At 41.2% G+C, this 25377-nt stretch overlaps 1 protein-coding gene across 2 annotated transcripts in view; it reads left to right on the forward strand.

Moving 5' to 3' along the window:
• TXNRD1 (thioredoxin reductase 1) overlaps positions 1 to 25377 on the forward strand; it is a 62092-nt gene that overhangs the window by 15294 nt on the left and 21421 nt on the right. For both annotated transcript variants that reach the window (XM_069585219.1, XM_069585221.1), the window contains exons 3-10: positions 8181 to 8303; positions 8564 to 8636; positions 11072 to 11191; positions 19311 to 19453; positions 19843 to 19958; positions 21608 to 21833; positions 23471 to 23563; positions 24138 to 24214. In XM_069585219.1, coding sequence (XP_069441320.1) covers positions 8217 to 8303; positions 8564 to 8636; positions 11072 to 11191; positions 19311 to 19453; positions 19843 to 19958; positions 21608 to 21833; positions 23471 to 23563; positions 24138 to 24214 — 935 coding nt within the window. In that variant the 5' untranslated portion in view covers positions 8181 to 8216. The remainder of the gene's footprint in view (positions 1 to 8180; positions 8304 to 8563; positions 8637 to 11071; positions 11192 to 19310; positions 19454 to 19842; positions 19959 to 21607; positions 21834 to 23470; positions 23564 to 24137; positions 24215 to 25377) is intronic.

Genomic DNA, 25377 nt, shown 5'->3' on the forward strand with positions numbered 1-25377 from the left:
TTGTAATTTCTGCTAGTACACAGAGTGTTCCTCAGAATTGGTGATGTTTCATTATGTACTGGCCTTGAATATTTGTTCCCAACTCAATTTTGATTTCTTAATAGGACTTTGAATGCCTGGAAACTCTCCCTGTGTAAATTGAAATACCAGTATATGATTAGTTTATCCAAATTTCCTTCATTTCCTATAAAGCTCTAAAGGCTGCTGTTGTTGTTTTAAGAATATAAATTACAACCTTACTTGGACGCTCCTGCTGAAAATTTTGGTTTTTAAGGAAACAGTTTTTGAAGGTATAGTGAGCATCCTTGCAAGCTGTTTTTCTTGATCTCTGTAGAAACAGTCTTTGGTAGTAGTGGGTCTTGCCATTAAACCTTATTTGGCAAGTGGATAAGGATCTGCTTTGTGTAACAGGAATAATAAAATTTTCCTGGTAAGTCTGAATGTAGTACAGGGAAGGGAAATTTAGAGACTGAATGACATCTAGATGATGAGAAGGGAAGTTTCTCATGAAACTGGGCCAGTTATTTTCTAAAGTAGTCATTTCTTCCCCTTTTCTGAAGGGATGCTAACCCTTCCCAGTGCCTACAACCTTTTGATCTAGTAGTTGTGGAAGTCTCTCTGATCCTCCCTTTAGCATGCCTCTACCATCCCGGTTCCTTAGGTTTTTCAGACCTTTGCTTTTTGGGGAAAAGATAATCTTAGAGATAGCAAGAAGATCTTGCCTCAGGTCTGCTTACCACCAGATTGCTCTTTACACACCAGATGTCTTTACTAGGAGTATTTGAAGATGTACGTGTTAACTAAAAGCATGAATGGAGAATGTGGAGGTTTAGGAGGAAGGTAATCTTTTGGGTCTTCTCTAAAGTTATAGCTGTTAAAATGTAAATCAGATTGACCACTGGTTTCGATTTAAATTGGTTGTCAATGACATATAGATTGGAAATTAAAGCCAATTTTCTAAAGTAGTTGTTTCTTCCCCTCTTTACCCTGAAGAAAAAAGGGAAAATGGCTAATAGATAATTAATTTATAGAGATTAGATGTGACCCAAACTGCAAGTCTGCTGGTTTCTCAACAATATTTAGAGTGGCTTTAATTTCACAGGTTCAATAAAATCAGCTGATAGGAAAATATTATGGAAATTTTTTAAACTAGGATTTTGTTGTTTAACAGAACCACTTCTGATCAAAGGACCTGGGATCAGATCCTGCCTTTTAAAATTCTAGTTAGAGACTTTGAACAAATTATTAAACCTGCAAGCCTTAGGTTTTTTTATCTGCTTAGTGGGAATAATGACCTATTAAATGTACAGTATGTGACAAGTACTTTGATTTACTGGGTATGATACAGTGAGAAAAGAGATTTGTAATCGTTTAGACCTGGGTTTAATTCTTGACTCATGGACAAGTTTCTTAATCTCAAAAGGTTTCTTTATTGTCATTTCTGAAATGGGAATGACATGTGCTTAGAAGACTATTGTGAGGAGTAAATGGGATGATATGTACAAAACATTCAGCACAGGGATGGGCTCATTGTGAGCACTCAGGTTAGTGCCACAGTAGATCAGCGTCAGAATGCAGCTGCCGCCTCCTTCCATGGTGACTTCTCCATCTTGGTTCATTCAGTTTAAGTTTAGACCTGGCTTTCTCAAATTCTTGCCCTTGTTTTGTGGAAACCATTATCAAGTGATTGGAATTAGCACTTGGTTAATTTACTCAGCAACTGTGCCAGGCACTGCAGTAGCACTGAGGGGAAGGTGATAGATTGAAAATTGCCCTACTCTCAAGGAATTTATGTTTTAATATGTGTGTTAGTTCCCTATTGCTGCTGTAATGAATTACTATTTGGTTGCTTAAAACAACACAAATTATCTTAACAATTCTGGAGGTTGGAAGTCCAAAATCAGTTTCTCAGGGTGTGCAAGGTGTAAAGTCAAGGTGTCAGCATGGCCGGGTCCTGTTGAGGCTCTGAGGGGAGAATGCTTAGCCTTTTTGGAGGCTGCCTGCATTCCTTGATTCACAGTCTGTTCCTCCATTTTCAAAACTGCCAGTGCAACTTCTGTCTTCATTGATTTCTGTGGTGTCTCCGTGTGCCTCCCTCTTATAAGGATACTTGTGAATAAGTTGGGCCTAGTGAGGGTAATCCTGGAAAATCTTCCTATCACCAGATTCTTAACTCACATCTCAAGAATCTCTTTTACAGGTAATGTATTTGCAGGTTCTGGGGATTCAGACTTTGATATTGGGGGGACTATTGTTGAGCCTAACAGAGTGGGAGACCACAGTAATTCTGTCAGTGATAACTGCTCTGAAGAAAAACTACCTGGAGAGTGGTTGAGATGCTGTGTTAGGGGTGTGTGTGTGTGGGATGGGGTGGGGGGTGGGTAAGGCAAAGCCCCTGGCAGGGGGCATTGAAATGGAGTCTGTTTGCTGTAAATAATTTGCCTGGATACTTGATTTAGAGTCCTTTTAATGTTACTGATTATGTGAAAGTCGCTCAGTTCAGTCACTCAGTCGTGTCCGACTCTGCGACCCCATGAATCACAGCACGCCAGGCCTCCCTGTCCATTTTGATCTCCCGGAGTTCACTCAAACTCACATCCTTCGAGTTGGTGATGCCATCCAGCCATCTCATCCTCTGTCGTCCCCTTCTCCTGCCCTTAATCCCTCCCAACATCAGAGTCTTTTCCAATGAGTCAACTTTCACATGAGGTGGCCAAAGTACTGGAGTTTCAGCTTTAGCATCATTCCTTCCAAAGAACACCCAGGGCTGATCTCCTTTAGAAGTTGTGTCCGACTCTTTGCGAGTCCATGGAATTCTCTAGGCCAGAATACTGGAGTGGGTGTGGCATTTCCCTTCTCTTGGGGATCTTTGCAACCCACGGATCAAACCCAGGTCTCTCTCATTGCAGGCAAATTCTTTACCAGCTGAGCCACAAGTGTTACTGTGGCCCTTAAGTATTTTAGGCACATATTAGCTGAAGGTCTAGATAGTTAACTGGTCATGGAGAATCAGTGTCCCCAGTCCTCCTGGAAGAAAGGTAGTACAGCCAGCATCTCAACTTCCAGAGCAGGAAGATAGTTCTTTGATTTGTGCTTACCCCTTAGTATTACTGTAGGGTACTTTTCATCCAGCACCACCTATCAGCATTGATTAAAATTTCCTTTAGGCCAGAAGTTGGCAATTTTTGTCCTGCAGAAAGCCAGATAGTAAATATTTTAAGCTTTGTGGGCCATATGGCCTTCGTTGAAACTAATCAATTGTGCTCATGTTGCAGAAACAGCAGCCATAGACAATGTTGCAACAAATGGGCCTGGTCTTTTTCCAATGAGATATTACTTAATGGATACTGAAATTCAGGTTTCATCTAATTTCCATGTATCATGAAGTTTTACTCTTGATTTTTTTTTTTTTTTCTTGCTTACAACTTTAAAATATTAAGAAGAACAATTCTTAGCTCAGGGACTGTTTAAAAAGAAAAAAAGGACTGCAGGCCTGCTAAATTTGCCCCTCAGACTGTAGTTTGCTAATTGCTGTCATAGGCCTTGGGGCCCACTGGGCTCTTCTAGAAAGTTTGTAGCATTTAAACCATCACTTAGTCTTATTTCTCTCCTGGCCCATGGTCATCCAAAGCACAGAGGCTTGACTATATCCCCTAGTGGATGCTGCAGCTTGTTGGCAGCAGCAGCTGATACAATTTATATAACTACGCAGACAAGGAGCCCAGGCAGGAGAATTTAAGCAGTTTGCTCAGGATCACATAAATAGCATAGTCAGATTCAGATGTGGACTAAATCTGAGCTCCTAACCAATATGCTACACACCTGGTACCTCTTCTAGTGTTTTCCCACAGTTTTGTTTTAATGATGAGAAAACTGAACTGAAGCCCAGCCTCTCAGTACATGTAACACAGCAGGAATGAGCACTCAGGTCTTTTATTCTAAGAATGGTTTTGAACACATTTTGATCACATCACAGGCATGTGGAGTTGGCACTGGTGATGCCAGGATGAAAGAAAAGAACTATCCTTGTGGAGCTGATGGGATTGTGTGAAGATACCACCAGGGGCCTCAGGAGAGGAGCCAGTCTGCCGTCAGCTAAAGGCTTCTAGCTAAATCTTGAAGGACAGGAAGTGGCTGGGGTGGAACAGCCTTCGCTGAGTGCTCTGAGAACCTGTATTAATCCAGTTGTGACAAAAAAAGATAATGTTGTTTGGGAACCTTAGGGAAACAATGGAAGGAATAGCCTTATGTTGGGGTCTTCAGATATTGGTAAAAGAACCTAAAGGAATGCTTTTGAAAGGGTGATGTTTTGTTTACATTGAATAGAAATAATATAACCTGCCATCAATGTACTGGATCAGAATTTGGTGGGAAGAGGGCATTTCAGGTGAGCAGTGATGCAGGGAAGTGTAGGGGATAACGTCTGCAAAACACCAGAGCTTTTTGACTCAGCCCCTTGGGCAGGCAGGTTCCCTTTTGTAGGAAGGGGAGAATTAGTGAATGTATGGATTTTTCCTTCCAGCCACTGTGCTATAATATGCATTATTTCAGACTCAGTAGTTGAGAGGGCTTGCTCATTTTACAGAATGTAAAAACAGACTCCCAGTGATTAGGTGATAGCCAAGATCACCTAGCCTTGAGAATGGTAGAGCAGGTATTTTAACCCAGGTCAATGCGACACCAGAGCTCATGTATAATGGGTGAAAAACCAAAGACCAGTACACATCTGCCCAAAGGGTAGAGTCGTGTTTAGGGGGAGAATCAGTCAGTTAAAATCAGCTGCTCAGTTGTGTCCAACTAGTTTGCGACCCCACGGACTGCAGCACGCCAGGCTTCCCTGTCCATCACCAACTCATGGAGCTTGCTCATACTGATGTCTGTTGAGTTGGTGATGCCATCCAACCATCTCATCCTCTGTCATTCCCTTCTCCTCCTGCCTTCAATCTTTCCCAACATCAGAGTCTTGTCCAGTGAGTCAGTTCTTCTCATCAGGTGGCAAGAGTATTGGAGTTTGAGCTTCAGCATCAGTCCTTCCAATGAATGTTCAGGGTTGATTTCCTTTAGGATTGACTGGTTAGATCTCCTTGCAGTCCAAGAAACTCTCAAAAGTCTTCTCCAACACCACAGTTCACAGGCATCAATTCTTCGGCCCTCAGCGTTCTTTATAGTCCCAACTCGCACATTCATCCATATATGACTCCTGGAGAAGCCACAGCTTTGACTAGACGGACCTTTGTTGGCAAAGTAATGTCTCTGCTTTTTTAATATGCTGTCTAGGTTGGTCATAACTTTTCTTCCAAGGAGCAAGGATCTTTTAAATTCATGGTTGCAGTCACCATCTTCAGTGATTTTGGAGCCTAATTTTGGAGGGGGAGAATAAAGATGACATTCTAATTTTAAAGAAATCCTAATTGCTTTCTGTATTGTACCTTTCTGGGGAGTCTGGAGCAATGTTTACAAGGGGTGGGTTAGAGGAAGGGCATTGAGAAGCAGATGGAAGAATGTACATTCTGTAAGCCTCACCAATAGCTGCTGGGGAGAGGAGGGTATATGTTTACATCTCTGTGGGTAGTTCTCAAAATGTGGTCCAGATCCCCACCCCCACTCCTACTCCTTCAAGAAGTCCTTTAGGTCAAAATGATGTTAATAGTAACTTGCTCTCTGTCTTTTTCACTCTGATTCTCTTACAAGTCTGCCATGGAGTTTTCCAGAGGTTACATAGCAGGCGATGTGGTGCAGCAGACTGAACACAAAAAAGATGTGCACTCTGTGTTATCAACAAACATCAGAGAATTATGAAGATGTAAAATAATGCCACTTTTCTCACTAATTAAACATGTTTTTAATCAGTTGTTTATGTTTAACAGTAATGTTTTTATTAAAATTTTATAGATATTTTAATAGTTTACATATTTTTATATTTAAGATATTAAAATTTTTTTCTTAGTTTTAGTTTCTAATATTCAAAGCCCCGTCCACATTATTCAAAGCTCTTTGTGGGAAATCCTAAATAATTCAAGGTTCTAAAGGCATCTTGAAACTGAAAGTTTGAGAACTCCTGTTTTTTATCAGCTGCTCTGGTCAGTGGCCACTGTTTCTAGCAATTGTAATTGGAGAATGGGGGACATTTTTCTCCCGTCTCTCCTTACCCCATCTGTGTGCTTCTTCCTTATGCTGTAGAGGAGAAGGAGATGTATGCCTGTCTGTCTGTCTTACATCTTAGAACTGAATGACAGCAGCTTCAGTTTTAAGTTGGATTATAATTTTAAAACATCATGTTTAGTTCTGGGGTCAGCTGAATTCCTCAATTCCCTGTCCTGATTTTACTTTACAGAATTAAAAATATTTAGGTTCACCCAGAGCTTTCTTTGTAAAACTGGTGCACTGGTTGATACAATTTTTCTTAAACTTGACCCATAAGAACCCAGGTCTGATACAGAATTTCAGTAGAGAGCAGGTTATGAAGGTTGGTGGAGGGAGCATGCTTTTCAGCATGACAGTTTCCTTCTTTGTTTTATTCAATAGTAGAGGAAGTGGTTATAGGAACTTGGTGGTTTTTATTTAGGCAGCCAGTGATTGTGTTCTGGCACCATCTGTGTTAAGTGCATGCAGATAAAATGAGACTTAGATTAAAAATGGTTATTTTCCCAGAAGAACATCTAGCTTCATTTATTTGTTAATTCTTCTAAAGCAGCGAGTCAGCCCTAATTCTGTGAGATCAGCTGCTGCTGCTGCTGTTGCTAAGTCACTTCAGTCGTGTCCGACTCTGTGTCAGTTAACGCTTACGACCTGAAGCTCATATTGATCCTTTGATCTGAAGGGCTGTTTTTCTCCCCACAGTGCCTTGCATTGGAGGAGGAACCTTGCCATAATGCCAGTTGATGAATACTGGCTGTGTTTACCAGCCTTTTATGTTAGACCTTTCTTGCAGACGGTCAGGATGATGCAGTCATGCCCCTGCTGTTGCTGGTTTCCAGGTGTCCTCCCTTTAGTCCCTGAACCGTCATGCTTACCTGCTGCACTGCCTACGGGCAGCCACAGTGCCGCGCCTCCTCCACCTTTTCACACCGCACCCCCTTCTGCATCCCAAGCATCCTCTTCTACTGACACTAAGCTCTGCCTTTTGCCACCCACATCTGATGATAGGCAGGAGGAAAATGTGCAGTCTGGGCTGGTAAGTCTGGGGGCTTTTTTGATTATGAAGGTTAAAACGATTTAAAAACCTTTTTGTGTTTGGTAACAGCTATTCCAATCATTCTCTTATGTTAGCAGATTTTTGTTTTAATAAGAAGAAATTTTAAATGCATCACCAAAACAATGTTCCACCCAAATGTGTAACTAGTGTGTTTTAAAACTAGTAGAAGGAAAGGATTTTGTAAAATTAAAAGTTTATATTATAAATGCCAAGTAATGGAAAGTAAATATAGGTAACTTCATGCATAGGCAGATTAAAGAAATGAGCTATCTGCCTAAGGGTCACTTATTTATTTAACTCCCGTCGCTCCCCCCCACCCCACCCCCCGCCCCAGCCGCCACCCCTGTTTATTTAAAACATCTTATGAAAGCAGGGACTTTTAAGTTTTCCTGCAGGTAGATGGCAGTTAATGATTTTCTACTGAATTTCTGGATTTTATGCTTTACCTAAAGAATGTAGAAAAATAAATACTTGGCTAACTTGTTTCAGTTGCCGTTTGCAGGGTCCTGTCTTACTCTATAACCTTAGTATACTCATTATTCTACCTTTGACTAGAAAGTATAAATGTTTGCCAAATTGTATTGAGTCTACTAAAAACATACAGTACAGGTGTTTTAAAAATCTAATTTAAAGCATAGTTTAAAAATTCTAGGAAAAAAAGAGCTGATCAAACTTAAACTTAGCTCAGGTGTAAGTTAATTCTTTTGGGCCATCAGGACCGTAGTTTCGTGTACTCTGCAGACCCGTTACAGTAGCTGTCTGCCACATGGAGGGGGCATGAGGACAGTCCCACCACAAAGCAGGTAACTGATCACCATTGAGGAAAGGGTGAACATTTCCCATTGTGTGCTGTGATGTGACAAACTGTGTTTCTCCTTTGGAAGTGCCTTCTGTTTTTCTTCAAAGAAGGGTCCTTTCACAGAACTTTTCAGACATTGCTGCTTTTGAGTTAAATTGTTTTCTCTCCATTGTTTTTCTTCTTTAGGCTTCTCAGGAAAGCAGACTTCAAAATACAGTGAAAATGAATGGCTCCAAGGATCTCCCGGAGCCCTATGACTACGACCTCATCATCATTGGAGGGGGTTCTGGAGGACTGGCAGCTGCCAAGGCAAGGCTCCTTGTGTGTCCTGGGATATGGGGAAAGTAGTCAGATCCTGACAACTGTAATCTGCATGTTTTTAGAACTACCCTTATTTAATTTTTACATTGGAGTTGCACTAATCATCTTGGTATATGAAATTCTCAGGTATTAATAATTGGTTATGCTTTTGACATTATAACTGTGTTAAAATAGCATTGATTTTTAATGGTCCATTTCCAGTCCATCGTGTTAACCATTCCAACTCATTTTAATAATTTATTTTCCAGGAGGCAGCCAAATATGACAAGAAGGTGATGGTTCTGGATTTTGTCACTCCAACCCCTCTTGGAACTAGATGGGGTAAGCTTTTAAAATACTTTAGAAGTGAATTTGTAGGAGCAGATTTTTCCCTGGCTTTTGTTTGAATGACTTCTAAAATCCAATTTTGAAATTAAATAAATTTAAAAAAACAAATGAAACTCAATTGTGCTAGGTCAAAATGGACTCCAGTTAAATGCTGAATACTTAGGTTCCTTGGCACAGAGTCAAGATAATACAAAACCATATCCACAGCTGTTTTGATGATTTAAAGATAAATATTTGAGTAACTTAGTATATTTAGGGGCTTAGTAAGTGAAAGTTTAAACTCTTCTGGATTTCTGTTTGAAATCTGTCTCCTGTGTTCAACAAAAACTGGAATTAGATACCTTAATGGATAGCCCTTGCTTCTTCTTAGTCTTGGTGAATTCTGTGTTCATTATTTATTTATTCAATAAATATTTATTGAACACTTACTATGAACGAGGGCTGTGGAGATATAGCAGTGAATGTGTAGACCTGAAGTTCCTGCTTCTGTGGAGTTTACATTCTCATGGAAGACAAAAGATGAACAAAAACTTTACTGATTGTGATACATGGTATTGAAAAAGTTACTTGGTGGAATAGAGAGGAACTGGGTAAAGAAAGAAGTTTTAACTTTGAGGGCTTTATCAGTGGTGATCTCTGAAGAGGTGGCTTTTAGATGAAACCCAAAGAGTAAGAATGAGCCAGCCCTGCCAAAAGCTGAGGAAGAGTCTTCCAGGCAACTTTTCTCTTTCTCACAAAAAGGCACATACAAAGGCCCTGGGGTAGGTTTGGTGGTTATGGCATGGGTAATAGAAGCTGGAGCTAAGATTGGAGAGGAAGGCAAGTGTCAGACTGTACAGGCCCTTGTGGACCAAGATGAGGGATTTGTTCCTGATAATCCAAGCATAATGGGAAACCTTGGGAAGGGGAGTAATGGGATAGGTACATTTCATCAAGTTGACTTGGCTGTGGAAATTAGGAGGAGGCAGGAAGTCTGGGTAAGCCAGTGTCACAATTTCTGCTTCATTCATCAGGTGCTTGTTAAGGTGTCACCTCTTGTCAGGCATGTTCTTGTGCTGGATGTAGTCTGCTGGCCTGTGGAGCTCACACACTGGTGCCACTCAACCAGCATTCTCCTTGGAGGGCTGCTGGTTTCCCAAGCTATGCAGTCCTCTGCCGTCTTGCACTCTTGGTATTTTGGGTGCCTCCCCATTTTGGCTGCTTACATTATGTTCTAATGGAGACAGGTTATCACAGTGTTCTTTAAGTTCAGGGACACTAAATTTTTTAGGGACAGGCAAGGTGTTATGAGTCCTTTGGTGAGAATCAGTGAAAGCTGTGGACCACCTTCGTAAAAATTTGCTCATGTACACTAGACTGTTTTATTGCTTTTTGGCTGCATCGTGTGGCTGTGGGATCTTAGTTCGCTTAGTTCGACCAGGGGTCAAATCCATGCGCTCGGCAGTTAAGTGAGGAGTCCTAACCACTGGACTGTCAGGAAATCCCCTTTACCAAACTTTGAGTGTGGTTTCAGACCCACTGTAGTCCAGCCATCCCCTGCTCAGCAACCCCATTATCAGTTCTGTTTATGGATTTAGTGGCAAGTGTAAGCTTGTACACAAAGTAAAATCTCAATATCTGGCTTTTTTTATCAGCAGTCAATTAATTATGAATTTTTGAAGTACATGGAAGTTGTGGAAGTCTGCTCCTTTTTGTTTTAGGGTAGTTTTGCCGTGTTTAGTCTCTAAGGCTCTCTGATCTTAGCAATGTCGTGAGACTTAAGAATAAACTCGTATAAACAGTGTTGACTGCATTAAACAAATGAATTGCGATGTTTCATAGAATAGCATTGGGGCTTGGAGTGGGCCACCCAAAATATGCACTATGGCACGTTGATTATTTTGAATTAAAGTTACTTAAGAAATGACCAGTGGGACACTCTGGCCCTCCTTTCTGTTGCCTGAAAGCAGGAAGTACATCCCATGAAAGGTGCACTCTCTACATCAAGAAGTAGAAAGACACCCTTATCACAAAAGATAGGGAATTCGGGGCTGAGAAGCCTAATGTAAAGAAAACTGTTACTTCTTTACCTGTTATCCCAAACCCATACTCTGTTTTGATTCTTAAATAATTGAGCACCCAAAATGTCAGTTTTTGTCCTATCAGTTCCTCACAAATGTATTATTTCTTTGTCTAAAAAATAGAAAATCTGTCTCTTTTGGCTACTTCTTAGGTCCCATTTCTATGAAAGTGTCATGTGCACAAATTAAAATGAATTTCTTTTTCTCCTGTTGATCTGTCTCATGTCAGATTTGTTTGTCTTAACCACAAGAACTAAAGAGGGGTAGATGGGCAATTTTCCCTCTCCCTTATGATGGTAATAACCGTTGGCCCTTTTCTTTGGAGGATTGTACATCAGGCTATAAACTGATTTTGCAATGCTTTTGCAGGTCTTGGAGGAACGTGTGTGAATGTGGGTTGCATACCTAAAAAACTGATGCACCAAGCAGCGTTGTTAGGACAAGCCCTACGAGACTCTCGAAACTACGGGTGGAACGTCGAGGAGACAGGTATGTGGGGAAAGCTACTCTTCCGTTTGTGCTGTTGAGAGGCTTGAGCTGGGATCTTGCAGTGCACCATTCATTCTTACGAGACTAGCATATACCCAGGAAGTTGTTTCTATTATTTGTTTTTCTAACGGATAAAATCAGTGTGGTTAAAAAAAAAAAAAACAGTGTGGTTATCCTGTGTCTTGTTGGCTGTGTAGTAACTATTAATGGTAAGAACAGATATTGTACTTGGAGTATCTTTTTATAACAGAAACCCAGAATTCTTTCAAAGAAATTCTCATAATTGTAGAGTTTCCTATGGGAATGCAAATTACATTTGCTTTCCCTTGAAGCTGTTATTTTTCTCTCATCCAAGAAGTCTTGTTTCACGAACTGATATTTGGGAGTGTCATTTGTTGAGAAGGGGGTTTTCTTGGATGAAAAACAGAGTACCATGGAAACCACATCCTTTTCTCTTGCCCAGCAAAAAAGGCAGTGAGGAGACTCAACCTAATGGAGCATAAATTCATCACGTAATCTGCTGATGGTCTACCTCTCTTCCCGCCTCTACCCCCGCTACCCTGCAAGTTATTTGCTCCTGTGTCTGAGTGCCTGCGTCTGCCGTTGGCCCACTCTTTCCTTCCTGGGAGCCTGCTGTCAGTGTGCCCAGTTCACAACAGAATCTCCTTTCAGTTAGTGAGTTAGATTTTTTAAAAAAATTTTTATTATTTTTTAATGAGTTAGATTTTTTCAGTAGACTTTTCAGAAATCCTGCTAGTGAAGTTATATAATATTACTATTGCTTACCCACTATTTGCACTTGGTTCTGTGCTGGGGAAGTATATAGATAATACAAATCTGTAGGATACACAGGTTCTGTTTTCATCAATGTGCCAACGTCGTTGATATACCAGCTAAATACCCTGGGTGCCCAGAGGTGGGGTCAGTAAATGATTTAAGAGGTGACTGGAGATGACTTTTTAGATGTTGTGTCCTTGACAATAAGCAGAGGAGAGGATAGTCAGTTCATTTAGAAGAAAAGGACCAAGGTTTGTACTTGGAGAATAGTAAATACGTTGGCGTCTCTGGATCAGGGAGCATATGGGAACATAAAGCAGACAGTTGCTGTGGACTGAATGCCCTGGGCACTTTGGGATGAGGGTAGGAGAAGGAATGTGGACCAGCTTAGCGAGCTGCAGTTGTGCTGAGGGCAAGTTGGAACAGATGTTTCATGGTTCTTGGGATAGCAGGAAGAAGAGGGGAGAGCAGGTAAAGACCATAGCTATAGCAGAGAGGAAGCTCCCGTCTTTCCTTAATACCCACCTCATGGCTTCACTGGGGTCCTGCAGGTCAGGAGTCATGTTAAAGTCAGACCATTTTCCTTATTCTCCAGTCCATCTTATTGCAGTACGTATATGAGCCTGCTGTCCCTGGAGGGGGATCCTGTTGTTCCGTTTGGCAGACAAGCAGACTGAAGCTTGGGGGAGGGCATGAAGTGGTGCCCCCATATCATAGCTAAGAAGTTGGCAGCACTAGGGCTTTCCTGGTAGCTCAGCTGGTAAAGAATCTGCCTGCAGTGCAGGAAACCCTGGTTTGATTGCTTGGTCAGGAAGATCCCCTGGAGAAGGGATAAGCTACTCACTCCAGTATTCTTGGGCTTCCCTGGTGACACAGATGGTAAAGAATCTGCCTGCAATGCAGGAGACCTAGGTTTGATCCCTGGGTTGGGAAGATCCCCTGGAGGAGAGCATGGCAACCCACTCTGGTATTCTTGCCTGGAAAATCTCAATGGACAGAGGAGCCTTGCAGGCTACAGTTTTTGGGGTCACAAAGAGTCGGGCATGACTGAGTGACTCAGCACAGCACAGAGTTTAGATTGAAGTCTCTCTGACCTCAAAACACATGGGGTTTACACAAGTGGTCTTCTTCCAGCCCCCATGGGTTCAGTGGCAACTCTTCTAGAGGACCAGGGTTTTGGGAGCTGTTGTAGAAGCAAGTACTCTCACACCTCTCCTCACCATTCTCTCCCCAAAAAGGGCAAGTTCTATGTGCAGTCTGTAGGCCACACTCGAATTTCCCTTCTGGGTCTTTGGGAGGAAAACCCAAGAACCACTCATTTTATTTGCTAACCACTCTCATAAGATCTGTGATCCACCCCTGTCCTTCCACACATACTCTTTACCAGTATTCTTAGGGAGACTTCATTCCCTGGAGCCCCCAGGGATAAGATCCTTTCTTCACCTCATTGAAGTATAGGTTGTTACAGTAGACAGATGAGGGTGGTAATTCTGACTTTGCTGTTTACTACCTGTGTGGTGAGGATTAAATACAATTCAGTTCAGTCACTCAGTTGTGTCTGACTCTTTGTGACCCCATGGACTGCAGCACACCAGGCCTCCCTGTCCATCACCAACTCCCAGAGTTTACTCAAACTCATGTCCATTGAGTCAGTGATGCCATCCAGCCATGTCATCTTCTGTCATCCCCTTCTCCTTCTGCCTTCAGTCTTTCCCAGCATCAGGGTCTTTTCCAGTGAGTTGGTTCTTCGCATCAGGTGGCCAAAGTATTGGAGTTTCAGCTTCAGCATCAGTCCTTACAATGAATATTCAAGACTGATTTCCTTTAGGATGGACTGGTTGGATCTCCTTGCAGTCCAAGGGGCTCTCAAGGGTCTTCTCCAACATCACAGTTCAAAAGCATCAATTCTTTGGTGCTCAGCTTTCTTTATAGTCCAACTCTCACATCCATACATGACTACTGAAAAAACCATAGCTTTGACTAGATGGACCTTTGTTGGCAAAGTAATGTCTCTGCTTTTTAATATGCTGTCTAGGTTTGTCATAGCTTTTCTTCCAGGAATCAAGTGTCTTTTAATTTCATGGCTGCAGTCACCATCTGCAGTGATTTTCGACCCCCCAAAAATAGAGTTTGTCACTGTTTCCATTGCTTCCGCATCTATTTGCCATGAAGTGATGGGACCGGATGCCATGATCTTACTTTTCTGAATGTTGAGCTTTAAGCCAACTTTTTCACTCTCCTCTTTCACTTTCATCAAGAGGCTCTTTAGTTCTTCTTTGCTTTCTGCTATAAGAGTGGTGTCATCTGTATATCTGAGGTTATTGATATTTCTCCCAGCAATCTTGATTCCAGCTTGTGCTTCTTCCAGCCCAGCATTTCTCATGATGTACTCTGCATTTAAGTTAAATAAGCAGGGTGACAATATACAGCCTTGACATACTCCTTTCCCTATTTGGAACCAGTCTGTTGTTCCATGTCCAGTTCTAACTGTTGCTTCCTGGCCTGCATACAGATTGCTCAAGAGGCAGGTCAGGTGGTCTGATGTTCCCATCTCTTTAAGAATTTTCCAGAGTTGTGGTCCACAAAGTCAAAGCCTTTTTAGATACAATAGTGTGATTAAAATACCTGCCAGCCTTAGTTTCATCCCTTCCTCCTGGACCTGCTTCTTCTGATTTTTGCCTTCAGAGTGTCAGCCAATTGGAGTAGACTCTGTCTGGCACTTTTCTTGGTTCTTTGTTTAATGGGCTATGGATCTTTAGGAATTTGTATGTTTGAATCAATTTATTTCTCTCAAAGAGAAGGACATGTAACAAGAATATTAATCTGAAAAAGTCTAGAGTTTGATGGAAAATGTATGGTTGTTCCAAGCAAATTTTGATTCATGCAGTAATATAATTTCCATATAGTGTTTTCTTCTTCATAGTGAACGTCAGTGGCCCTTAAATTTCAATAGTAGTTTTGGGGAGGTACAACTCATGATCATTAAAATGTTGTTCATTCATGGAAGGTCTCATACTTAAACTGGTATGTAGTTAATGTTAGCTTTAAACTGTCAACTCCAGAAAAATGAAGTAGGTGGAACAGAATAGCTTAGTTTGGTAAGAAAGGTAGGAAAGTACATGTAACAGGTCTTTAGAATCTTTAAGAGATAAGTATAGGCCTCTGCAGAATAAATTTTAATAACAGGGTCAGCAAAGTATAATTCTAATAAGTTCATTAATCAAGTGAGTGATGAAATATAACTTGGTGAATTGACAGATCTTCTTTCCAGCAAAAGAAACGTTTATAGTTGTCACGTAACAATAAGGACTGGCTTTGCTTACTTACATTGACTTTATTCCGAATTACATAAGAAACTAATAAATGTACAGAGATGAGGTGGTAAAGCAGCCACTACCGGTGTACTGCGGCTCTGCACAGTAAAATCAGCAGGAGCTCTCTGAATTTTAAAACATAAACCAACTCAAAAGTTATCTTACTTGTGTATCTCTACAGAAGTTATTCAACTAATTTAACAGTTTTAGCTCTTTCATGTTTCTTCCCCTTTTCCAGATTTTAAGATAGAAATATATATCTTTGTATTTTTGTACCTTCCGCCTCCTGTAGATCTGTGTCAGGGACAGTAATCCCAAAGTCTCTGACGGGAGATGTGCCCTCTATTTAAATCCCTTCCCTCTTCCTAAGTGGAAGCGTGGTGGCTTCTTTATTGTTGTCTTTCTCATTACTCCTTGTGCCTTATGAAGCAAGCTTTGGCCTCCCTGTGGGAACCAGAGCTGGGTGCTGTGGAAGTGGCTGGCCCAGCCTGCTGGGATCTACCACCCAGGGAGCAGTCATCACCTCCCTCCTTTTTGTGCTAAAATGTTGGTGGTGAAGGATACAGTGGACTTAGACAAACACTTTATCATTAGATCTTTGAGGAGGAAAGAAACTGGAGGTATATTTTTCTAATGAGAAGCCACTAGAGGCTGCTGCTCCGCGTTCCCAGGAGATGAGCTGTGAATGCTTATTTTGCATTTTTGAATAGAAACACATCTAATCTCATGCCCTTGACCGAAGAACAGTGCTTCTATTTTCTTGGAAGACTGTCTTCTCTGACACTGCAAATAGCTCTGAGCATGGTGAGGAAGGAAAGGCCCTTTGGACCTGGACCAGGCTGCACAGCTGAATCTGCCTGGTAATGGGGTGGGAGGTGGGGAGAGGGGGGTGACTTGTCCAGGACTCAGCCTGCGCTCTGCTCTTCTCCTGAAAGCTCCAAGATGAGACTGTGATAAGAGAAAAATTACATGAGCTCAGTTATGAAAACTGGAGGAATTGGTCCCTTCTGGAAGATTTACTGGCTTTGTATTTTCTTTAGATATATCTGTTTGAATTCTCTTGTGCTCAAGAATTAAATGTACCTTTTAAAAAATTGAGCATTTGTGAAGTTGTAGGATCCCATTGTCCTTAGAGAGAAAGCACAATTATTGGTTTGTACTTGGGGGCTTACAGAGTTTCTAGATGCCTGTATTCTCCTCCTATGCTCAGCTGGCGGTTCACATACAGTGTGTCTGTGCTGCTGTGAGTCCCCGTGTAGCCCTGGGCAGGTCATCCATCCATCCTTCGTTTCCCTGTGTATATACTGGAAGGAGTTTGGGCCCCTTCAGGGTATTTGAGGTATAAGTGAGCAGGTGCAATGAAGATGAAAGGATGCTAGTAGCTCTGTTAGTCTGAATACTGTTGTCGAACCTAGGGGTATATAGTAGTGGGGGGTGGTTCAGGAGCATGAGTGAATTGGCTTAAGACCCAGTTGCCAGGATGGGCATAAGGGCGCACCCAGGTGAAGTACAGTCCTTGCCTAGGTAGCTGGAATCAGCATTGCAGAGGCTCAGCATTAGGTTACAGCTGGTTGACCAGGCCAGTGGAATCGGGAGGCCTGGGGGAGGTGCTGGGCTGTGCCAGTGGGTGGGCTGTTTAGGAACGGGGAGTGTGCAGGTAGTATATAGGAATGCAGGAAGGTGGGGGATTTGGGGCATTACTGGAAAGCAGGGCAGCCCTAGAGAACTAGGGTTCTGGGGATGTAACCCCCACAGTCCAACAGGAATCTGGTTACCGCCAGCAGCATGTAAAGTAGGAATTTGGATTTTGTGAGACTGAAACTCAATTCTCAGAATGAAATGCAAGACCAGGACCATAGGAGCAGCTAGAGTATCTTGATGCTGAATCCCAAAGTAGTGGGTTGCAGCTTTTTTCATTTCTTTTGCCTGAGCATAACCACACTAGAGATTGGTGCCTGCCTACTGTACCCGAGAATGAAGGGATTTGGTAGAGAAAAGGGGTTTGATGAGTTTGGAAATCACATGGGGCCTAACAGTTACAAAGCTTATCCCTAACAATAGAATTAGTGTTGAATTAGGTCTAATCACTGAATTTCTGTCATTGAAGTAATTTTTTTGTACAGTTACTTAGTCCCAACTGTGTCTTCTTTTCAAATATGGTATCTCTTGTAGGATTGGCAGAGCAGTATCCACTTAGTACTTCTACCACTGTAAAATTTCAGAGTGAATTGTGCCTTAGATCTTGTTCCTCCCTGGGGGTGTTATTGGCATGCTGTGCTGGACAGCTCCTACTTGTACGGAACAAAGGTGGAGGATAGTTAGCGTCACTTGACATCCCTGTGTCAGTCAGTTCAGTCTCTCAGACACGTCCAACTATTTGAGACCCCAAAATTCCTACTTTACATGCTGCTGGCGGTAACCAGATTCCTGCTGGACTGTGGGGGTTACATCCCCAGAATGCTGAATGCTGAGCTTTAAGCCAGCTTTTTCACTCTCCTGTTCGCTTTCATCAAGAGGCTCTTTAGTTCCTCTTTGCTTTCTGCCATAAGGGTTGTGTCATCTGCATATCTGAGGTTACTGATATTTCTCCTGGCAATCTTGATTCCTACTTGCGTCAGAGTGACAACCAAAACCACTACCAATAAAACCACATCTGGGATTTGCTTAAAATATTCTAGTTAAAAAGAAGATGTGTTATGTAATGAGATTGGTTAGATGTTGGTAATTGTTAAATATGGATGATTGGCACATGGGAGTGAGTTAATACTATTCTCTTCCATTCCTTGTGGGGAAACAGTAAGTCCTGTCTCATATTTCCATGGTGGTGGATGGGCATCAGATAGACAGGCTGGTCGAGGCTCTCTGTAACATCTGTTGGGCCCTAGCACCTAGTCCACCTGGCCTCATGACCACAGTGGCCTCCAAAGTTCCCCCACCCCAGCTGAACTCTTATCTGAAGGTTTGCTCCAGTGTTCCCAGACATTTTTTGGCTCTGTGAATTGAATCCCTGCAATCTGCTCTCTGGGAGGCTACAAACCAGTGTCTGCGCTGTCATTCCCGCTTCCAGAGGCCGGCTGCTGGTACCCACAGAATTGATTCTAGTGCTTCTTTCCTGAGCCAAGCTACTTAACCCTGACTCAAGGACTCAGACTGCTCATTTCTGTGTCAGAGGCTTTCAGTTTGTGTTGACTCTCTTCTTCCTCCGCGCAAACCGCAGCTTCCCCAGAACATACCTTCTTTTACCACCAGAGTAGATTTTACCTGTGTCCTATTTTTTCAGTCATTGTTGAAGTTGTTAATGAATGAATGACAGGATTTGTTTTTGTCCATTGAAATGCAATATTAGTAGTGCCTTTGCTCAAAGAATTAATTTTATGATAGAATTTTAAGAATCTTTCTCTGGTGAGATAGGTGGTTTGGGAGATAATGAAGCAGACTCTTAAACTTCTGTCTGGACCAGCGATCGGCACACTTCTGTAAAGAGCCACATAGTAAATATTTTAGGCTTTGTGCGCCTTGTGGCCTACCTATGTCAGAACTGCTCAGCTATGGAAGTAAATGATCGTGGCTGGATTTTGGTAAAGCTTCATGTATAGAGGGGGTGGTGGCTGAATTTCACTGGTGGGGCCTTAATTTGCCAGTCTCTGGTCCAGACACTGTTTCCAGCTTATTAGTACTCCAAACCTGGCTACATCAGAATCCCTTGGAGATGGATATACATCCTAAATCCTAGGTCTTTTACTTACGCATCCCGTTGACCCAGCAGTCAGTGTTCATAGTCCAAGGTAAAATTCTTGTTTGTTTCTAGATAAAGAAGAAAAAAGTTTGGGTATAGTTATTTTAGTCTTAAAAATTTCCAGGATTTTTACACTAATTAATTGTTGGGTAGTTTTCTAAGTGGAAAAAATACTTGAAAAGGTTGTTTATGTGCTTGAAATGAAGGCCTTGCGCTTTCAGACCGGTTCCCGGGAGCTGACACTTGTCAGGCGACTGAGAAGCTGAGCACGCTGTCTGTCTTTCCCGTGCAGTTGAGCATGACTGGGAGAGAATGACAGAGGCGGTCCAGAACCACATTGGCTCTCTCAACTGGGGCTACCGCGTGGCCCTGCGGGAGAAGAGGGTCACCTACGAGAACTCGTACGGGGAGTTTGTGGGGCCTCACAGGATTAAGGTAAGCGTCTGACTGTCTAAGAAGGCTTTTTCGTTTTGTATCTTTAAGCTTTTGTTGGGGGGGGGGGTAGGGAGTGAAGGTGATTATCCTAGGAAAACATTTGTGACCCAGACCATCCAGTTGGGTGATTTTGCGGTTACTTCTTAGGGGCTTTCTCTTGTGGTGCAGTGAAGGATAAGAGGACTGGGTTTGGGGCCAGATTAGCAGGATTTGAATCTTGGCTCTATGTCTGCTTCCTAGCATTGTGCCCTTGAGCAACCTGTCACTGCATTAGCAAATTTTTATGAAGATCAAATTGGTCACTGTAGTAAACAGCCTTTTTAATTACAGTGTTGACAATTCTAAAGGATAATAACTTATTAAAAATGGATATATTGGTTCCTTTTTAGGCAACAAATAATAAAGGCAAAGAGAAGATTTACTCAGCAGAGAGATTTCTCATTGCCACTGGTGAAAGGCCGCGTTATTTGGGTATCCCTGGTGACAAAGAATACTGTATCAGCAGGTAAGGACAAATTGGGGGAGAAAAGAGGATTTCTGCTTGTTCTTTTTTCTTGAAATCCACTTAATCCTCTTCCTAGAACTTAAGTTTTTCACCATGTTTTTGCCCAAGGGAACAGGGAATTAGGAAAAAGAGAAAGGAAAAAAAATTTTAAACCAGAGAACATTTACAAAATTCAGGATTATAAACGTTGGTCATCTTATCTCTCATATGTAGATTATGCTTGCAATATTTATATTTGAAATTTATATGTATGTGAGTGTGTCTTTTAAATGTATACTGTGTAAAACCCAGATGGATATTTACAGATACTTTGGAAAATAATTCATACATATGTCTGTACCTTTTTTTTTTTACAAAATTAGAGTTATATATTACCCTTTATGTTGGAGAAGGTGATGGCACCCCACTCCAGTACTCTTGCCTGGAAAATCCCATGGACAGAGGAACCTGGTAGGCTGCAGTCCATGGGGTCGCGAAGAGTTGGACACAACTAAGCGACTTCACTTTCACTTTTCACTTTCATGCATTGGAGAAGGAAATGGCAACCCACTCCAGTGTTCTTGCCTGGAGAATCCCAGGGACGGGGGAGCCTGATGGGCTGCCATCTATGGGGTCGCACAGAGTTGGACATGACGGAAGCGACTTAGCATTACCCTTTATGTAGATACTACACGACTTAGAGGATAACAGGCCATTTAGATTTCTCAACCCTAGTTTTTCCTTAGTCTTTCCCATTTGAATGGGTGCAGTGTCAGTGCAGAGGGACCTTCTGAAATCAGTGAGTCAGGCAGGGTTTTGCTGTGTGTCTTATTTTTGCCCATCGAGTGGAAATACTGGTGACATTGTTGTTCAGGAGTTTTGAATTATGATGTTATTAAGATAGATTATTGATAAATGTGTCTCCTTGGATGCTCTTTGCCCAGGAGTTTCTTACTTTCTGATTATGTTATAACTACTTATTTTCAGGCTTTTTACCTTTGTAATAAGAGTTTATCCTGTGAACCTTTGTCTGGGGGCAGCTCAGTTGGCATCTCTCGTTTTCACTGTCTTAGATGAACTCCCCTGTCATATTTTAAAAAACTAGTCTACCAACAATACTTTTAGGATCTCTTATGTCTAATGTCCTCCCCACTCTGCTAGAAGATTTTGTCAGGCTTTACTTTGAATGGTTTTTATATTACAAAACCCACACGTTGACAGCTTTTCTCCACGTCTCTCCCCACCGTTGGTGATTGATGTGGTGGTTGAGGAAAAGTAACACAGGTTTTCCACCTCAGAGAGAGCTGGAGTGGTGGGACGAGGGTGGGGGGTTTGCACGTGTGCGATTTTAAACACGTAAGTGGAGAATTACTCCAAATAGTTCAAAATAAACTTGTTTTAGTGGGAGTTGGACTAATGTCAGAGTTGCTATGGTTTGCTGTGCTCACCCATGGAAGCCCGAGCTGCTCCCACAGCAGTTGAGTGGTGAGAAGTGTCTAAGACCTTGTAAAAAATTCTCAAATATTATGTGTGTAGCTAATCGGGATGGTTTTAATCCTAAAAGTGTCTTGTTCTTAAGAAAGTAAAAATACCTACTTTAATTTGGGTTATTATACACATATGGACATTTGTTCTTTTTTTCTTTAAAAAAAAAAATTTTTTTTTTTCAGTGATGATCTTTTCTCTCTACCTTATTGCCCGGGTAAGACCCTGGTGGTCGGAGCATCCTATGTTGCTTTGGAATGTGCTGGATTTCTTGCTGGTATTGGTTTAGACGTCACTGTTATGGTACGATCCATTCTCCTAAGAGGATTTGACCAGGACATGGCCAACAAAATTGGTGAACATATGCAAGAACATGGTATCAAGTTCATAAGACAGTTTGTACCAATAAAGGTAAGTGGGGTTGCCTGGAGGTTTGTTGATTCTATACTCAGATTAAAGTGTGAGAGAGAGTTGGGGTGGGTGAGGGAAGAAGCCTCCTTTCAGCATTATGAACCATTGGGGATACTGTCATTCCTCAATTGTGTGATTTAGGTATATATACTATTTCTACCTAATTAAATAGGTCCTACAAGATTTCCTCCCCCTTTCAACTTTACCACCTTTTATTCTCTTCTGTTGAAATGCTTTGCTTTATATGTTCCATTATTTTATTATCTTTGACCTGTTATATTAATGCTTATTTTTTTCTGCATACCAGTGATTTAAATAAGAGTTTGAGACTAGACTGACTTTTTTTTCTTTCTTTCAAAGATGTTTCTCCTTAGTATACAGTATAGTCCACAGATGCACTGTATTATTCTGGCTTCCCTGGAAATGATTATCGAATTTTGTTATGTTGGCTGGCCTTGTTTTGCTTATTTAATCTTCTTTTCAGTTCTTTAAAAAATGCTGAATAATGTGCCAAATTATATTTGGTACTTGTCAACCACAAATGTTCTGATATACAAGAGAGACAGACTCGATCACTTGACATGTCTCTAACAGATTCCTTTAGGGCAAGTAAGGATGACCATATTGTTAAAATTAAGGAATTTTAGTTGTAATATTGTTTAAGGAATTTTAGCTGTTGTTTTTAAAATTGCTTAATGGGCTAGTAACTTGGGGTTTTTTTGTGCGAGTATGAATCTCTTGATGCTGGTAAGTAACAGTATAAGTGTGGGGAGTAGAAAGACCTGAGTTCAAATCCTGTTCTGCCAGTTTGTTGCCATGTGACTCTGGGAGAATGCCTGCTCCAAGCCTCACTTTCTTTTGTGAAATGATAATTGATAACATCCGTCTCATAGTTCTCATGAGAATTCAACTAGCATTAGGGCTGTGATTAGAAGAAACAGCTGTATATATATGCTGTACTGATAAAAAGTAGCATCTTCCTTTCTAATCTCTGAACATTTTGGGTGTTGTGGGCCCTTTGAGAACATGGTGGACTATCCCTAGTGAAATAAGCCTGTGTCTGTGTACATAACATTCTGCTCAGTTTACCAGGGTGATTTAAAGATTGTGGGCTTTCCTGATGGCTCAGACAGTAAAGAATCTTCCTGCAATGCAAGAGACCCAGGTTCAGTCTCTGGGTCAGGAAGATCCCCTGGAGAAGAGAATGGCTTTGCCCTCCAGTATTCTTGCCTGGAGAATTCCATGAACGGGGAAGCCTAGTAGGCGTAGTCCATGGGGTCGCAGAGAGTCGGACAGAACTAAGCAACTAACTTTTAAAACTTTTTTCCCAGAGATTGTAGTGTGCTTTCTCTGGCTTTTTTCTTTGCTGATTTGCTCTCTGAATTTTATTTTATTTGTGAATTATTTGAAGGGAAGCCCCTCTAACAAACAGGAAGCAATGAGAAAGAAGGGAATAAATAAAAGAATCTCATGTCATTCTGAAGATGTTGATGTGAGGGAGATGGGACATAAAAGACCTTACAAGCCAGATTTTGTATTTTAACTTTGGGTTAATCAGATAAGAGAGGACATAATTATCCACCTTGATGTTGATATGTGTCTTTATTGTGGAGTAAAACCTTCTATCGCTTTCATAGGTTGAACAAATTGAAGCAGGGACACCAGGCCGACTGAGAGTGGTAGCTAAGTCCACTAATGGTGACCAAACCATCGAAGGAGAGTATAATACGGTAAGGAATGGACCTTGGTCATACTTCATTAGAAAGCAAATCATATGCTTATGCTGTATTTGCTGGGTTGCTGTTTCTAAACTGTTGGTTCTGTTCCTATTCTAAGACACCTTTATTACTTACGATACTATAATTTGTTTTGGTACAGGGATGGATTTAAATTTTTTCTACTGTAACTTAAATATTATTTATCAAATGGTTATTGAAAAATATTAGCGTGTTAAAATGAGCTAGAATTTCTCTGTCTCATGTTCTTGTATTTCCCCAGCCCACCACTTTAAAAAAACAACTTCAGTGGTAGGCTATGCTTTGTCTCTGTACTTGGCTAAATTTACTAAGGAATTGTTAATTCCCTTTTTCTTAAGAAATGTGTACAGCTTCTTACTATATCATGTTTAGAAGATTTAATTTAAATGATTTTGATTTGTTTAAACTCTTGGCATTATTTTCTTAATAGAATATTTCTTTCCAGGTCTGGAAAATGAATCAGATTGGCCTAATGGAAAAAAATCTGATGAAATAACTCATGCACAGCCTTTTTATTGACAGTCACTATATATTAATGATTTTTCAGGTATTGCTGGCAATAGGAAGAGATGCTTGCACAAGAAAAATTGGCTTAGAAAACGTGGGAGTAAAGATAAATGAAAAGTAAGAAAAAAATTTTAATATGTTTTATTAAATACTATTTCAGTGATTTATCAGTGGAGTTTAGTAGTGGAGTTATTTATTTATTTATTTAGTAGTCATTTATTTAGTACTGGAGTTTTAGGTGTTTGCTTGGTTTCTCTTTTATTTGGCCATGCAGCACGTGGGATCTTAATTCCCTGACCAGGGATGGAACCCTGGCTCCCTGAAGTGAACCGAACCGCCAGAGAAGTCCTTGGGGTTTTAGATTTTTAAAGTTAGTTTTTACCGCAGTTGGAGCATTCCCATTTTAAGCTTAGGGGACTCTTCATTCAGGGCTTGTCACCGTCTTTCCTGTTTGTCTTTTTTTCCCCCTTTTTCGAAATCTAAATGCGAGATGCACTGGCTTTCATTTTGTTTCTTTAATGTGTTATGTACCGTAAAAGATCCAACTCCTCACTGCGTTGCAGTTCTGTGCTTTCAGAGCTTCACCGAATATGCAGATTTGAACCAGATTTAAAGCTACCAAGTCTTAGACTCACTAGAGTGGTCACTACGTTTCTAGTGACAGCTGCAAATGTGAAAACTTTGCTGTTTTATTAGCCAAAATCCTTTGCACTGTACCACTGTTCTGGATAATTGAGACTCTGTTGTCTGCTTCTGGAAGGGGCATGGGATATTTTCACAGTATCACCTTTCCTACATCCATTTGAAAACAAGTGTTGTGAAAGGCTAGGTGCCTTGGAAATTGAAAATAGAGAGTCCCCACTACCGCCCCCTACCTCCCTTCCCTCTTTCAGGAGGAAAAGTTATTCAGAAGAGATTTCTTAATCTTAATATGAGGATTTTTGTTTTATTCTTTTCTCCCTTGGGTTGGAGAGACAAGGGAGTCAAGGAGGTCTGATAAGATTTCCTGGACCAAGTGTTCCACCATCTTGAAAACCTACTTGCCTGTGTGCACGTGGGACCAAGGTTTAGATTTTATTTAATATTAATAGCTCACATTTATTCTGGGCTTACCAGGGTCCATGGACTGCTGTGCTAAATGTTTTGTTCATTCAGTCCTCACAACCCCTTTAGGTAGATGATAATATTTTTTTTTCTGGTATTCCCATTATCATCATCCCCATTTATAGGTGGAAAAATGAGGCTTAGAGATGTTAAATAGCCCTCCCAAGATCATAGAG

This window comes from Ovis canadensis, chromosome 3 (assembly GCF_042477335.2).
Source record: "Ovis canadensis isolate MfBH-ARS-UI-01 breed Bighorn chromosome 3, ARS-UI_OviCan_v2, whole genome shotgun sequence".
Classification (NCBI taxonomy): Eukaryota; Metazoa; Chordata; class Mammalia; order Artiodactyla; family Bovidae; genus Ovis; species Ovis canadensis.